This window comes from Pimephales promelas, chromosome 2 (genome assembly GCF_988280905.1).
Source record: "Pimephales promelas chromosome 2, fPimPro1.hap1.1, whole genome shotgun sequence".
NCBI lineage: Eukaryota > Metazoa > Chordata > Actinopteri > Cypriniformes > Leuciscidae > Pimephales > Pimephales promelas.
The window spans coordinates 31,578,849-31,597,037 of NC_142770.1; the positions used below are offsets into that span (position 1 = coordinate 31,578,849).

At 36.8% G+C, this 18,189-nt stretch overlaps 1 protein-coding gene across 5 annotated transcripts in view; it reads left to right on the plus strand.

Moving 5' to 3' along the window:
- LOC120488318 (NACHT, LRR and PYD domains-containing protein 3-like) overlaps positions 1-18,189 on the plus strand; it is a 239,598-nt gene that overhangs the window by 23,660 nt on the left and 197,749 nt on the right. For 4 of the 5 annotated variants that reach the window (XM_089121898.1, XM_089121888.1, XM_089121891.1 and 1 more), the window contains exons 12-15: positions 263-436; positions 7,267-7,440; positions 7,677-7,838; positions 8,627-10,186. In XM_089121898.1, the coding sequence (XP_088978024.1) occupies positions 263-436; positions 7,267-7,440; positions 7,677-7,838; positions 8,627-8,636 (520 nt within the window). In that variant the 3' untranslated portion in view covers positions 8,637-10,186. Of the gene's footprint in view, positions 1-262; positions 437-7,266; positions 7,441-7,676; positions 7,839-8,626; positions 10,187-18,189 lie in introns of those variants that run through there. The other variant, XM_089121883.1, reaches the window with a different exon arrangement.

Here is an 18,189-nt window from a genome sequence, read left to right on the forward strand (position 1 = left end):
TGTAGATAGTAATTGTTTAATTCCCAGCATCTGATACAATGCACTGATTGTGTATACACAGAAATCTGCCTTTTCAACAGAGAATAAAGAAGAGAGACGTCAAATAAATAGTTAGAAATGAAAGAGAAGAAACAGTGTCTTCCAGCGCACAGAACTAGTGTGACTGGGTTTTAAAACAGACTATTGGAAACTAAATGCTGCTGTAACTCTTCAATAAGATGATTATCATAGATGTGAACTATTGTTATTTCTCTGTCTTCAGTCTGAGTTATTGCAGTATTACAGAGAAACAGAGTCTCATCCTGACTTCAGCTCTGAAATCAAACCCGTCACACCTGAGAGAGCTGGACCTGAGCAGCAATAATCTAAGAAACACAGGAGTGAAGCACTTATGTGCCGTACTGAAGGATTCACACTGTAAACTGGAGAGATTGAGGTCAGTCACATTCACATACAAGAATCAAAATGCTTAAAATCACTTCAACTGTTTAAACTAAAACACATTAACATTATATTTGTACATTTTCACCTTATTATTTTGTGATCTGGTAAAATAAAGATTTTGATTTTTCTTCCTCTGTCTGTTTTATTTGTTGATGAAGATGATGTGACTTTACAGAATAAAGAGTCTCTTATTTTCTTCTCTCTCTCTCTCTCTCTCTCTCTCTCTCTCTCTCTCTCTCTCTCTCTCTCTCACTTCCGGTGCACGCTGGGAGCGTTTGGGTGTGTGGGGGTTTCGTTAGGGGAGAGGGTGACTGGTATTTACTTTTTCCTTATTTTCATCTTAAATTTGGGGTAACGGCTGATTTTGAAAGTAGGTCAAGTTGAGTAAAGTTTATTTTTTTCGTTCGGGACGGTGTTGGGATGGCGTCGTTCCCGAATGGGGGAGAGCCACCGCCACCGCCACCTGTGTCTCTACGTAATGGAGTCAGGTGTGTTCCTGCGCCAGGTGTGGAGGTGGAGGATGTGCTAGTCGCGTTTGGAGAGCAGATCGGGTTTGAAAACATTTTTTCGGCTTCGAGGATGAACAAGGCTGTTGTGATTTTTGTAAAGGAGGAAGAGATAGTTAATCGTCTCGTTATCAACAGAATTGTGGTAAGTGGCGATTTCATTAATGTTTCACCGCTGGTTACGCCGACGACGCGCATAACAATATCAAACGTGCCCCCGTTCATTAATAATGATGAGATTGAGCGGGGATTAGTTCGTTATGGGAAGTTTGCTAGCGCAATTAAAATGGTTCCACTTCGCTGTAAAAATGCTGCATTAAAGCATGTCATGTCGTTCAGGAGGCAGGTGTTCATGTTTCTGAATGAGCCAGAATTAGACATTTCTTTTAGAGTATGGCATGAAGGTAAGGCGTACATGATCTATGCAAACTCTGGAAGCATGAAGTGTTTTGAGTGTGGGGATGTGGGCTACAAAAGGATGGCGTGTCCACATAAAGCCCAGGACGGTGAGGAGACTGCAGGGCCTAGTGATGCGGTAGCAAACGAGTCTGAGACTGTAAAACAGTCTAATGCTGGAGAGAAGAGTGATGCTCAAGTTCACAGCGATAAACAAACGGATGTTGTTGGTGATGATGATGTGGTTGATAAAAATGAGTCTAGTGAGAAAGGTGAAAAATCGGGATTTGCTGATCAAAATGAAAAGGCGGAAATTCATGGAACTGTGGATGATGAAGTGGCAGGGACATCTGGATGTGTTGAAATGTCTGAGGATAAGGAGATAAGAGATGATGAGTCAGTCTCTGATATTTCTGAGATAGGTTCACAAGTTTTGGAGGATACTTACACGTTGCAGGAAATTAATAACTTTTTGGATGCAACATTTGGGAAAGTAGTGGAAGTTACGGATTTTTTTCCAGACACAGATAAATTCATTGGCTCAGTGTTGTCATTGCAGAGAAATGTCAGTTATGAAGCCTTAGATAAAAAAAAGAGATTTCGTCTGAAGAAAATGATAACAAGGTTAAGGAAGGAAAAAAAAAGTAAAATGAAGAAGTTGCACATGGTGTTTTCTAAACTTTGTATGTCACGTTTTTATCTGTCCTGTCTCTTTTATTTCCTTTTTCTTATGGGGCTTTTGAGGGTTGGCTCCTTGAATATAAATGGAGGTAGAGATAGGACAAAACTGGCAATAGTTTCAGAGTTTCTTAGAATTAACTGTGTTGATGTAGTTTTTTTACAAGAAACCCATACTGATACTGATAATGAAAATGAATGGAGCATGTGGTGGGGAGGGAAGCTCACTTTAAGTCATGGGACAAATAATAGCGCAGGGGTAGCTATTTTATTTTCGAAAAATATCAATGTTAATATTTTAGCTGTGGATGAGGTCATAAAAGGTATACTGTTGTTAACTAAGGTTGAGGTTGGAGGAATGGTATTTGTGCTAATGAATGTTTATGCACCAAATAATGGATCTGAGAGGATTGATTTTTTTATGAAAATGACAAGGTTAATTAAGACAATTGATAGTAATGTGTGTATTGTTGTGGGAGGAGATTGGAATTGCACCACGGATTTTACAATTGATAGAAATGGTGAAGAGCCACATACTCAATCAAGTAGGATGTTGGTAAATGTATTGCATGAATTCGAATTATTAGATGTGTGGAGAATGATTAATAAAAGATCTAGACAATATACTTGGCTTAAAGTAAATGATAATAGAGTCAGTGGTGCACGATTAGATTTGGGTAAAGTATGGAATAATCGGGTGACGAATGCTTCTGCTTTCTTTTCAGACCGGTTTTTCAGACCATCACATGGTTATTTTTGATTTTATTTTAAAAAATATGTCAAAACCGAGTTATTACTGGCATTTTAATGCTAAATTGCTACAGGACATTAATTTTTGTGACTCATTTATTTTTTTCTGGAAAAACTGGAAAATGAAGAAAGATTCGTTTGAGAATCTCAGTCAGTGGTGGGATGTTGGAAAAGTGAACATAAGAATATTTTGTCAGAATTATTCATCCCATGTTGGATCAGTGGTGAAGGCAACTGTGAAAAGATTACAAAGAGACATTGAACTTTTAGAACAAGGAATTTTTAATAATAATGAAGTTGTGCATGATGATGCTCTACAAAAGAAAAATAAAGAACTTGGAACTTTTCTACAAGAGCAAGTAAAGAAAGCGCTAATAAGGGCAAGATTTTGCTCTATCAAAGACATGGATACCCCTAGCACATTTTTTTTCAATCTTGGAAAGGAAAATACAACACAGCAGCAAATGTATCATCTTCGTCGTCATGATGGTTCTATAACAACAGATCCTGTGCAGACGCGTAGCAAGCTTTTGAGAAGTCTGGGGGATGGATGTGTCATTTAAATTTGGGCATGTTACGTAGACCCCTGTCCCTCTAGGGGGGTTCGGGGGCATGCTCCCCCGCAAGAAAATTTGGTACATTTTAAGGTTAAATGCATCAATCTGGAGCACATTGAGAGCTCAAAATTAAGAGCTTCAACTGGATTCGACCCAGGCCTGTGCACTTTGAACAACGAAAAAGAATTGACTTGTAGCTAACCTAAAGAGGGCTCAAACATCTCTATAGTTATGATATAGAGTCTGTCATTATATTCTATATTACGCTATCAAAATTACAATACTTTTGTCCTAATTTCTTCACTTGTAAGAAATAAACCCTTGAGCTTTTATTTAGGAGAAAACACAGAACACCATGCTGATCGTGTGAGCAAAGAGCGCGTTTTTTTTTTTTTTCAAATCACGCAGAATTACAAACAGAATGCTTAACGCAAGTCTTGTACCGTTTATCCAAAAATACGAAATATAATAATGAAAACACTGGACATGTCAATAAAACATAAACATAACATCTTCCCAAACACATATCAAGCTTAGGCTATTTAAAAACCTCGAAAGCATAAACACTGATTCAAAGTACCTGGAAAAGGGAGATGTAAACAACCATAAGTTCCCGCCTCCTCAGCACGAGCATCAAGAGAGGCGGGACTTAAGGCAGAAAAGCCAATCATCAGCCGGACACACTCAAAGCCGGTGTCATGTTTGAGAGGAGACAGCCGCAGCAAGCGAGCGCGCACACACACACACACACACACACACACACACACACACACACTGAGCGCCAGAGAAACGGAGGAGCGACTGTAGGAAGGCGTTTCTGTAAAACTGCGGAAAAACGGCAGAAAAAGTGCGGGTGTTGAACGCTCTCACCGGGAAAAGTGTGGGTGTTAAAACACCCACATCCCCCACGGTTGCGACGCCCCTGATCCTGTGGAAATAAGGAAGATGTCGGTGGATTTCTATTCACAATTATATGCTTCTGAAAACTGTAACCATGAAAGTGCTGAGGATATAATTAATGATCTACCGAAGATTGAGAGTGAACAGAAAAAGACTCTGGATAATAACATTACTCCTAGTATTTTAGGAGAAGACTTTTATGAGGTACTGTCTGAATGCTGTCAAAGTAGGAAACTTCCCATAAGTTGTAGTCGGGCAGTTCTTTCACTACTTCCAAAAAAAGGAGATCTGGGACTTCTAAAAAATTGGAGACCAGTGTCATTATTGTGTGTTGACTACAAAATATTCTCAAAATGTTTGGCTAATAGATTAAAGTGTTATCTGGGACTATTGGTGCAGAAGGATCAGACATACTGTATTCCTGAGAGATCTATAATGGACAATATATCCTTATTGCGTGATGTTATTGAAATAGGTCAGCTGAATAATTATGAGTTTGGTGTTCTTTCTCTAGATCAAGAGAAAGCATTTGATAGAGTTGACCATGCCTATTTATATAATGTTTTACAGCATTTTGGCTTTGGTGATATTTTTATTTCATATATTCAGTTGTGTTACTCCAATGCATATGTTCTTGTGAAGGCTGGTGGTGGTTTAAGTGCACCAATACCTGTTTCTCGGGGAATTAGGCAAGGCTGTCCACTTTCAGGACAGTTATATAGCCTTGTCATTGAACCTCTTTTGTGTAAGCTAAGGAGAAATCTCAATGGGGTCTTAATTCCAAATGGAGACATAAGTTCTAGGGTGTCTGTATCGGCTTATGCTGATGACGTTACTGTTTTCATTACAGGCCAGGATGATGTTGCAGTTTTAACTAAGAGTATTGAGCAATACGAGAAGGCATCCTCAGCTAGGTTAAACTGGGGGAAAAGTGAGGGTTTTATTATTGGTCAGTGGATGGGTAAAAGACTTCCGCAGCTTCCTGGTGGGTTGAAATGGGGTAGGGAAGGGCTGAAGGTCTTGGGTGTATACTTAGGGAATAGTCAGTTCCAGATGAAGAATTGGGAGGGAATGCTGGAGAAAGTGCTCGCCCGATTGTCTAAATGGAAATGGCTATTACCACAGTTATCATATGAAGAGTTCAGATGCAAAAGCCTCTAAATGCCATTTGAAATTTTCTTCTTTAATGATGATTTTTATCAAGCTTGTATATTTAAGTTCAGTGATTTCACTTAAATGGCAATGATAATTACCTATTAATTGTTATTTAAGTGAAATTACTGAACTTAAATGTACAAGTTTGATAAAAATCATCATTAAAGAAGAAAATTTCAAATGGCATTTAGAGGCTTTTGCATCTGAACTCTTCATATAGAGGGCGAGTTTTGGTTATTAATAACCTAACTGCCTCTACACTGTGGCACAGGTTTATTGTCATGGAGCCACCTGATGAACTGATCTGCCGTGTACAAAGAGCTTTGGTGGATTTCTTCTGGAGTGGACAGCACTGGATCCGGGCAGCTGCGCTGTACTTACCTGTCCAGGAAGGTGGCCAGGGGTTGGTGGATGTGAGGAGTCGTATCAGTGCATTCAGGATACAAGCTGCACAGAGACTCCTCTATCATAAGGACTTGACTTGGGCCCAAACTGCTTGTGCTTTGCTACAGAGAGCAGGAGGACTGGGATTGGATAAACATCTATTCCTAATAAAACTGGAGGAGGTGAGCTTGTCTGAGCTTACACCATTTTATAAGTCTATGTTGAAGGTCTGGAGAACTGTTTTTAAAGTAGAACGGGAGATTGATCCTCAAGGACAATGGGTCACTGAAGAACCCTTGCTGTTTAATCCAATGATCCAGACAAGGATGTTATCTTCTGCGAGTATACGAACGAGCTTACTGAGGAACAACGTTGTAAAACTGGGACATCTCTTGGACAGGAATGGATGGAGATCAGCTGAGACCATCAGAGAGGTGACAGGATTACGTTCACTAAGACTTACAGAAAAACTGATGGAGGAAATTTTCAATGTAATACCAAGCAGCTACAGAGAGATCATTGCAAGGAAGGAAACTGATGAAAAAGAATTTCCGAAGATAAAAATAGCTCCCGCAAGTAAGGAGGATCTGGAAGGTGAGGAGGCTGGTTCAATCTTGTTTTTTGAATTTCCTCAAATAGAACTGTTCAAGTCTACATCAAAGAAGGCCATTTATTACATCACGGTGAAGGTCCTACATCAGGAATCGCTCAGGAGAGTGAAAGCCTCTGGGTGGCCAGGACTGTTGACAAAAGAGTTCCTCGTAAGGGACAGATGGAGAGCACTGTATAAACCTCCAGTGGAGAAGCGAACTGCTGATCTGCAATGGAGGATTATTCACAGGGCAATAGCTACAGACAGACATGTGGCACACTTGAATCCAGCTGTGGGTGGGGAATGTAGGTTTTGTGGTGAAGAGGAAGACTTGGAACATTTGTTTTTAAAATGTGAAAGACTACAGAGTCTTTTTAATCTTCTTAAAGAATGGTTCAGGAAATTTGATCAAGATTTTTCAGATAAAGTGTTTATTGGAGGGTTAAAATATAGCTTTTTGATGAGGAAGAAAGTTTGTTTATTGAATTATATTATTGGGACTGCAAAATTGGCAGTGTGGAAGACCAGGAAGAACAAAGGCTTACAGTTGGCATCTACGGATCCGGAAGTGATGTTTAGGAAATTAGTGGAAGGGAGGCTTAAAGTGGAGTACGCATATTATGATATTGTAAATGATGTTAGGAGTTTTATTGAGATATGGTGTATTAATGATGTTTTATGTACTATTTATGATGATGTGATGGTTCTGAATTTTTGATTATTATTATTTTAATATCTGTGGGTTTTGTACATGTTCTATTTTTAGAATGAGTATATGAATGTATGATTTTTGAAATGTAAAAATTAAAGCATTTTTGAACCCCCCCCCCCCCTCTCTCTCTCTCTCTCTCTCTCTCTCTCTCTCTCTCTCTCTCTCTCTCTCTGTCTCTCTCTGCTAATGTAGGTTAATCTGCTGTGATATGACAGATGAAGGTTGTTCTGATGTGACTTCAGCTCTGAAATCAAACCCGTCACACCTGAGAGAGCTGGACCTGAGCGAGAATAAACTAGGAGACTCTGGAGTGAAAAACCTCAGTGATCTACTGATGAACCCACAATTCAAGCTGGAGAAACTACAGTTAGTGTCATTATACTGTACAGCAATTACAGTGTGACTGAAGTTTATTTATTTGAAGACAGCAGGGCTTATGTTTCATTGGTTATAGCAGTGCACTTTCTGGGTTTATTAAACTAAAACACTTTATCCTCAATATCTGACAGTGAGTCTGAGTTCACATTATATCTGTGTAAAATTCTTCACATTCATGATTTGTTTGTAAGATAATCTCTCTTCCTCTGTTTGTGTCTCTCTAGTCTATATCACTGTGGCATTTCAGATGTTTCTTCTTTAACTCAGTCTTTGACGAACTCAAAAGCTCTGCAGTTTTTAAAAGAGCTTGATCTGAGACTCAATGAGATCGGAGACTCAAAGCAGCGGCTCAGAGACGAGCTACGAGACTCAAACTGTGTCCTGAGGTGAGGAAACATCACTGAGATATTAAAGACATCTTCATTTACCTCTGATATGTGAACAATCCTTTCAAACATTCGTGAAAGGAAATTATCATTAAGATTTGTTGCAACAAAGGGTTTGTGTGAGAACATAATGTGAAGTTATTGAAATGTTGAACACAAAGGAGGAAAGAGAAGAAAAGCTCACTGTCACAGCTTTATACATCTACATTATACATTATACAACACCTGCATTATGAACTGTGTCAGTAGAAGTGAATCATTTGAGTGTGAAACAGACTTGGTCAGATTGTAGGAAACGCTGCACTCCTGCTAAAATCAGTGCAGTTCCAGCTTCAGCTCACATGAGCAATGTCTCTGTCTCTAGTGTGTTTTTACTGTGACAAGCAACACGTCACACTACTCGACACTTACTTTACTCTCAGTTATTTACTAAGAGTCTACAAACATGTTTAAACTAGAGGACAAACGGCTTTAACTAAAGGTTTGTGTTTAACTCAAAATAACATTAGTATTTGCTCGCTGTGGTTTATTCCATACGCCGTACACTCATTAGTTTCTCCTTTACAGAGACTCAATAGGAGTCGCACCGACACACACAGACACACATATGAACATGATTCAGGCTTTACATCTATTATATTTAAAAACACAAATATCTCTATCCAAGATCATGTAAAGTCAGTAATTAATCTGATTACAGGAATTCAATTTAACTTACTTTTACTAAAGAAAAACAGCACTTTGTTCCACTGAACACTGATTGTTTTCTCTTCTGTTCCACTTTACAGGGTAGATTAAGATCGACCGGCAAACGTCAGTGGATTTCCATCAAGGTTTAAATCTGTGAAACGGAGATGAGAGGAGCAGAAACCATCAGGTGATCCACAGAAGAGTCTCACTGCTGTCTATGAGGAGAAATACATGTGTAAATGTGTTTCATACAGGTGGAAGAGACTCAGACTTCACTATTAAATAAAGCAGCGTGTGTGTTAGCATGCGTATTAGAAACGTGATATTGCATGATTAATGTTGGTTTATTATTCAGCCAAATGATGGTTTAGTTGTAATTAAAGGTGGAACAGAGGAAGAAGCTCAGATGAGTGTCCACAGAAATCTTCACTATCAGGCCTGCAAATATAATAATGTTTAGACTAAACTCATCCAGAATTATTCAGATATTTCTAATCATGAACGTGATTGTCAAGTATAGCACAAATGTTTCAAAAGATACAAAGTTTACATGTAACTTTTGAACACTTTATCTTATACACAGAATATCTTCATTGTTATTGTTTTTATTTTATATGAAGTGTTGGGGAATTTTAATCTCACATGTATTATATATGATCATTGGGTCTTGAGTTTCTATTTGTTTACCTCCTATAGTATATGTAATAACAGAGGAATGTCTTATTGTTTTGCTATCCGTGAAGGAGGTAATTTGTCTTTCCGTTATCAAGAGTGGAGTGAGGTACCAGAGAACCGGCCGGGTCAGAGGTCATCTTAGACTGGGAGGATAGAGGGGGTTAGCGGTAAATCTAACCTAGCATTTGAATCCATTGCTTGTGGAGTTTTACAGGGAGGCTTGGCCTGTAGTAAATAACCTTGGGGAGGGCTATTTAGTCTTCACCCCGGCCTGTGTTCTGGGCATCACTCTCTTCACAGTGTACCAATCTGTGTTAGCGACTGGGCCTATTCTTGCAAGAATAAACTTCTCTTTTCTATTATTAATTTGACTCTGAAGTGTCTCTTACGCAGCGATGTCTGTTTTATTGAATTTTTTCCGACTAAACATTTTCCCCAGTTAACAGCATTTGTGTGTGTTTCACTCGCTCCTCAGATAGCAGACGGATGTGGGCCACTTCAGGCGATGATGCGGCACTGCAGGCCTTCTTATGGCCCGACAAAATGTGTGTGAGCCTGAAGTGGCCCACGTGTAAAATGACAAATATGGCCCAAATATTTTAAAATGTGGGCCTTTTCAGGCAAAGATGCGGCACTCATGGCAATGTGTAATCTGAATGTGGGCCTAAAGTGTCTCATATGATGAATAATGAATATGAACCAAATATCACAAACCAAATGTGGGCCACCTATGGCAAAAATGTGGCACAATTGACAATGACTAATCTGGGTGTAAACCAAAATATGACCCACATATGTTGCAGCAAATGTGACCCAGTTATCTTAAAACAAATCAGGGCCAGTTTTGTCAAAGATGAGGGACAGTAATCACTGTGAATCTGAATGTGAACCCATGGGCGTCAGTGTGGTCTGAAATGTGCTGGGGACAGAAACATATTCATTTATTTTTCTCTTTCATACAGGTCATGTTTTGAAAGATGTCATGTAGCTTACTAATGTAAATAAATAAATATGTATACAAAAATGTGATGATGTCCGACTCGTTTTATGAAGAAGAAAGCCTTTAAGCATTAGACATGGCCCACTACCCAGCTAACAGGGAACGTTCTCAGAACTTTGGCTAACATTCCCTAGAGGTTTGGTTAATGTTTTAAATAAAACATTTGAATGCAATGTTTAAAGAATGTTTTAAGGATGTTTTCTCATTTCAAATAATGTTCCTATAAGGTTAAATGTAAACTAAGATATAACATTTTCACTGTAACATTTTGAGGATGTTTTGGGAATGTTGCTGAGATAACAGATTAAACAATGTTCTCAATAAAACATTAGCACAATGTCTCATAATAACAGAGGAGGAACATTATCAAATCAACGTTCGCAAAATGTTTTGAGGATATTATTTAGGCCTGAGATGATGGAATGTTTTTATAAAACGTTCTTGTAATGTGACGTGTTTAACAAAACTAGAACATTGTCACTGTAACATGTTGAGGATGTTTTGGGAATGTTGTTGAGATAACAGACATTACAATGTTCTCAATAAAACATTGGTACAATGTCCCATAAAAACAAAGGAGGAACATTATCAAATCAACGCTCGCAAAATGTTATGAGGATATCATTGAGGCCTGAGATGACTGAATGTTTTTTGTAAAACATTCTTGTAATGAGACGTGTTAAGAAAACTAGAACGTTTTAAATTTAACATTTTGAGGATGTTGAGAGGTAAAGGTTTGTAGAATGATCTCTTATACAACATTGAAACAATGTCCCATAAAAACATAGGAATAACATTATCAAATCAACGTTCGTAAAATGTTTTGAGGATATTATTTAGTCCTGAGATGATGGAATGTTTTTTATAAAATGTTCTTGTAATGTGACGTGTTTAACAAAACTAGAACATTTTCACTGTAACATGTTGAGGATGTTTTCGGAATGTTGTTGAGATGACAGATATTACAATGTTCTCAATAAAACATTGGTACAATGTCCCATAAAAACGGAGGAGGAACATTATCAAATCAACGTTCGCAAAATGTTATGAGGATATCATTGAGGCCTGAGTTGATGGAATGTTTTTTAATAAAATGTTTGTAATGTGACGTGTTTAAACATTAACACTGTAACATTGTTAAGGATGTTTTGGGAATGTTGTTGAGATAACAGATATTACAACGTTCTCAATAAAACACTGAAACAATGTTCCATAATAACAGAGGAGGAACATTATCAAATCAACGTTCGAAAAATGTTTTGAGGATATCATTGAGGCCTGAGATGATGGAATGTTTTTATAAAACATTCTTGTAATGTGACGTGTTAACAAAACTAGAATGTTTTAAATGTAACATTTTGAGGATGTTGATGAGGTAAAAGTTTATAGAATGATCTTTCATAAAATATTGAATGTAGGCCTACCATAATAACAGAGGAAGAACATAATCAAATTAACGTTCGCAAAATGTTTTGAGGATATTATTTAGTCCTGAGATGATAAAATGTTTTTAATAAAACATTCCTTTAAATTGACTTTTTAACAAACATTTTGCATGATACATTTTGAGGATTTTTTGTCGAAATGTTGTTATCTTTTATAAATCATTGGCACAATAACAAAGGAGGAACATTATCAAAGCAACATTCATCAAATGTTTTGTGGACATTTACCTGAGATAACAAAATCTCATAATATATGTTAACAAAAGCTCATAAACTTGTAAGGATATTTTAAGGAAGCTGTTTAGGTAACAGATTGTAGAATTATTTTAACCTATAGAATAATGGCATAATTTTCCATAATAAAAGAGGAACATTGTCAAAACAGCATACATAAAGTGTTTTGAGGATATATTAGGCTACTCTGAACTGAACTGTTGCGACAAATGCGTTTACAAGAGATGAGAAGCTGATTGGAGGTCGCTGTAGATCGACGTTTAAAACCACCAATCTGTCACGATCACCAGTTGGAGTGCCCCAGAGAATCACCAGAGGGCACTCCACATCAGAACTGATCACTTCACCAGAACTCCGTTTCCCATAATGCCTCATCCCTGTGACTGATTACACGCACACCTGCACCTCATTTCAGACTGCCTACATAAGCCACACTCAAACAAGGACTCTTTGCGAAGTATTGCATTGCCACGGCTTGTAATTTTCTGAGCGTATAGCCTGTTTCTGGTTTCTCTGGTTTTGATCCTGGTTTGTTTCCTGACTTCTGCCTGTTTGCTGCCTGCCCTGATCTTCTGCCTGTTACCTGACGACTCTCTGCGCTCACTCTCTGATATCCCTGTTTTGCTGTTTCCTGACCCCTGCCTGTTTGATGATTCTAAATAAAGCTGCACATGGATCTCATCTCGTCTCCAGCTTCGTAACACAATCACAGCGCGATGTTCCCTTGACGTATAACATTTGAACTCAACAAACAGTGCAAATAAAGCAACGTTTCTGTTGAAGAAATCGGCGCAGAATGTCCGTTGTCTAAATTGACGACACATTGGCCCAAAACAACAGAACTCCTGGTCAACGGAACTCTTTCACAACTGTAAGTTTTTGTGTGTATTTTTTCAGTTTACATAGCTTTCTCTTATCCTTGATGTCTTTCAGTATTAGACCTAACTTTCTACTTTCTTAGAATTGTATGACAGTCGCAATAATCTGAGTGTATGCTACTTTTGAATAACAGCTAGATTTGTTTTAATGCAGACTCCAAACAGACTGTTTCAAGATGATTAACTTACCGATGACACAATAAAGTCTCCATTTACAACCAAGGTAGCCTACTATAATACCGGTATTGTGTTCTATGCATAGGAATACTGTATTTTTACTTAAAGGTGATCTTAATGTCTTTTGAAAGTAAAAGTTAATAATATTTCAGTAATTCATATAACGTTAGAGGTTAACGTTAATGAATTGGAAAGAGCGTTTCTCAAGGCTTCCTAGGTGTATATAACATTCTTCTTTCAGATGAATACTATCTATCTGAGTTATATTTAAAAAAAAATGTCCTGACTCTTATGACTTTTAGAACGGCAGTGAATGGCCGTCTATCAAGGCGCATCCATCCATGATAAAAGTAATCCACCACATGACTCTGGCGGGTTATAAAGCCCTTTTAAAGCGAAGCATTTGTGTAAGAAAAATATCCATTTTTAAAACTTTATTGGATTAAGATATTGGATACATGGATTAAGTATGTTTTAAATTACAGAAACAAAAAAGATACTCATAATTTATCATATTTATACTTTCAATAAATTAGTCTTTACATAATTTCTGATTGCTAATTAGGCTGGCTAATTTTGAAAGTTTTCAATGTCAATATTGCTTGTGATCTTAATGTATGTGTATTCTTTATGTTTACACTTTTGCATGATCTTCTTTTTTAGGCTATGAGGAAAAACTCTACCGTGCACACAGAGAACAGAGCTCAATGCTAACTGGGGGAGCAGCTGGACAACTAGAAGAGAGAACAGTAGAACACTATTAATACAGATTCCTGGATTATTTTTCTGCAAGAACCAAAACAAGCAAAGACTGATGATGAGTACTCTGAGCAAACACCGCAGTCAAGACGCATGAGTGACTTTACTGAGTTCTTCATGTAATGTTGGGCATTTACTGTACGCAGAACTTCTAATAATTTATGTGGATGCCATTTATAAACCTGTTAGATTTTAAAGTTTTAGTTTTGAGATTAATAAAATTTTATGCTTTAACAATGTTATAGCTAATCATTTTTGAGGGGTTTTAAGAGAACATTTTGGGAACAAAAATAAACTTCCGCTAAAAACTTTATAAGAAAGTTAGGGGATAATGTTTTAAAAATGTTATGATTAAACCTTTATAGAAGGTCATCACAAAACATTTTCAGAGTGTTCGAGAATTTTATGCCATCTTTTAAGAGAACATTCTGGGAACAAAAAGAAAACTACCCGCTGAAAATGATATAAGAACGTCAAGGAATAATGTTCTAACAATGTTAGCATTTACATATTTAGAATGTTTTTAGAGAATGTTTTTAGAACTTTTAAGAGAACATTCTGGGAACAAAAAGAAAACTACCCGCTGAAAATGTTATAAAAACATTAGGGAATAATGTTCTAACAATGTTAGCAATAAACATATTTAAAATGTTTTTAGACAATGTTATTAGAAATTTTAAGAGAACATTCTGGGAACAAAAAGAAAACTACCTGTTGAAAAATGTTATAAAAACATTAGGGAATAATGTTCTAACAATGTTAGCATTTACATATTTAGAATGTTTTTAGAGAATGTTTTTAGAACTTTTAAGAGAACATTCTGGGAACAAAAAGAAAACTACCCGCTGAAAATGTTATAAGAACGTCAGGAAATAATGTTCTAACAATGTTAGCATTTAACATATTTAAAATGTTTTTAGAGAATGTTATTAGAACTTTTAAGAGAACATTCTGGGAACAAAAAGAAAACTACCCGCTGAAAACATTATTAGAACACTGCATGGTAATGTTCTCAGAACATTTTTAGAACAAAAAAATCCTAGCTGGGTATTCTGCTTCAAGTAGCCGGCCATGTTGACAATATGACAACGGTCAAAAAATCAAACCCAAAGTACAATTATTATGGACGTTATCTGATATTAAGCGTTTCTGCTTCACATTTTCAGCAGGGCAGCGGAGACCCATTACATTGCTAAATAATGACTGTAATGAATATAATCAAATCTGCTGTCAGGACATAACTCTTGAGGAGATTATTTGAGAAATAACTCAATTAAAGAACAATAAATCCCCAGGCTGTGATGGTCTGAGCTCTGAGATGTAGAAATGTTTCTCTGAGGTAAATTTCTTCTGGCTGTCTTCAGAGAATATCTTGACAGAGGGATCTTCCTCCTTCTCTGAGGCGACACACACTTCATCTAAAACCTCACACACACTCGCTGTTCATTGACAATCAACGACCCATTACATTGCTAAATAATGACTGTAAGATTTTAGCATCTATCTTAGCAAAACGTCTCAAATCTAAATTACACTCTTTTATTGATGAATGCCGATCTGGTTTCATGAAAGATCGTCACATAGTCAATAACATTCGCAGTTTTGGATCTGATTGAATACAAAGACTTTCTAGATGATGAACAACACCTTATTTTATTCTTAGACTTTCAAAAAGCCTTTGACACGGTAAGCCACAAGTTTATTATTGACACCTTAAACTGTTTTAGTTTTGGTAAGAATTGTATTATTGCTGTATAAACTCTGTACATGAGGAAACAGTTGTGTTAGATTGGCTAATGGAAACTCATCTAGATTTCACACACACAAAGGTCTCCGCCAAGACTGCCCCACCTCGCCTCTTCTATTGGGGATTGAAGCTCAAACTCTCTGTCATTTAATTCACAAGAGTTCATTCAAAGGAATTACATTAAATGAAAGAGAAATACAAATCTGACCGCTGCCTGATGACACAACCCTGTTTCTAAAAAATGAATCCCAAATAGGAGTTGAACTAAATGTTGTAAGCCAATTTTCTGAAAGCTCAGGCTTGAATCTGAATCTTTCAAAATGTGAGCAGTTTTCTGTTAAAAATAAGCATTCGGGTCAAATATGTGGCATCAATATAAAGAATTTAGTAACTTATAATGGAATAAAAATCAGTCCTAATCAAAAGTTGATGACAGAGAGTAATATTTCTTTACTACACGACTATATTCATTAAAGTTTGACTCTTGGATCAAGAGATATATCTTCGTATGGCAGGTTCTTCTTTCTAAAGCAGAAGGTCTCTCACGAGCTGCAGATTTATTTACATCAATAGAAATTCATAAGTTACAATGTGCCAATCTAGACAAACTATTATATAACTTTATATGGAGGAAGAAGCCTCATAAAATCAGGAAAAACATCTTGACTAATAAAATTGAGGAGGCGGGTTTATCGGTAATTGACTTCTCACTTTCAATGAGATATTAAAAATCAACTGGATTAAAAGATTTGTGGAAAATCCAAACAGTTTCTGGAACATTGATCCAAACTTTATCTTTGGAAAAACTGCTTTAAACATGATATTCTACTGCTCCTCCAGGTGGTGTACCTATGTGTTTCAGACATCTATCTATTCGATTCCCTTTAGCACCACCAGCTTTTCAAAAAGTTTGGGTAAGACGTTGTGTGGCCTATTGATTAAACGGTAACACTTTATTTGAAGGGGTGTGCATAAGACTGAAATGACACTGTCATAAACATGACACTTTTAATGCAATGTTGACATTGTTTAAAATGTCTTTGTTATGAAAACTTGACATTAACCAAGACAAAAATGTCTTGATTATGACAACTTGACATTAACCAAGAAATCATAACCTGTCACAAATGTCATAACAGGTCTAATTATCAAACTTAAAGAAGTTATTTAGCTTTGCGTTAACATTACATTACTGTCATATGTGGTTGGTTTTGACTTTGGCCGTCATGACACCATTATAACTGTGACATGAATATTTTACTTGTCCTCAAGTAAAGTGGAACACATTGTACTAGTTATAAAGATGTCATTAAGGGTTATTACACTGTCAAATGCTTTAACAACAGTGTCATTAATATTTCCCCTTACCTCAAGTAAAGTGGAACATGTTGGACTAGGTATAAACATGGCAGGTTGACAGGTTATGATTTCTTGGTTATTGTCAAGTTGTCATAATCAAGACATTTTTTGTCTTTGTTAATGTCAAGTTGTCATAACAAAGACATTTTAAACAATGTCAACTTTGCATTAAAATTGTCATAATTTACCGAATGACACTTAATGACAAAAGTCATAAACATTCATAAAGACTCCTTCATGTTCATGACAGGTGTTATGTCATGTTTATGACAGTGTCATGTCAGTCTTATGCACACCCCTTCAAATAAAATGTACCGATTAGACCCGCAAAGGAAAACAAGCGCTCTACAGGAGCTGAAGAGGGAATGATTGTGTTGAACCTCACAAACAGCTGTCTAATAAGTGGATACTGGTTCAAGATGTCCAAATCCTTCCTCTGATCTTCTAGGATTCTGGCTCAAAGTATTTTGAGTATTTTGAAAATACAAAAATACTCATCCTAAATGTATTTAAATACAAATTACATTTGATTTTTTCAAAAGGCTTTAAAATACAAAATACAAAATACTATTTTGTTTTTCAAATACTTATTTTAAATACATGTATCTGAAATACTGCCCATCCCTGAAGGTTAACAGAAATGAGATAATTAACAGCAGTGTAATGCACACAATTCACCACAGGAGGGCGTTTAGACGTGAGTCTTTAAATTGATATTACAGATATAAGAATATATTTCCATTAAACAAAAGCGAACTTTTCTAGATTTTTTTTACTATGTCGCTTTAAATTAACAATTTATCAAACAATGTGAAATAAATGCAAAGTAAGTGCAGAGTTTAGTGCAGTTTTCCTCTGGCGCTCTGAATACGGTTCAGCAGTGTAATTCACACAGTTCACCACAGGAGGGCGATTAAACTCCATTTTCAACAGAATATCGCAGACAGGGGCGGTGCTAGGGGTGGGCTAAGGGGGCTGTTTTCAGTAAAGCCCCGAATGTTTTTATTTCCTTGCATTGTACACACCATCACTGAGAGAATTTAATGAATTAAATGTATATTTCTCGACTCTCGCATCACAGCGTCCGTCAACATACGCATTGTCATTCACAACCGACAAGAAGCGCCCACTCAGGCTAGTGCTTCTGACTGACATGTAAACTGGCCAACCATCGATGAGAAGCTCGGCGGTCTTGTACGATCCAGCCAATGAAATTAAATATTTTGGAGCCAGGTGTTTGTTGATGTGCAAGTAATGAACGAGTAAAATGGATGCTATCAAAGTTCTTCCAAAAAAAAAAAAAAAAAAAAAAGGAATTAAAACACCCCCAGCCATTACTAAAACAAGATACAACAGCTTCAGCAGGTATCTGTAACTTTTAATCGAA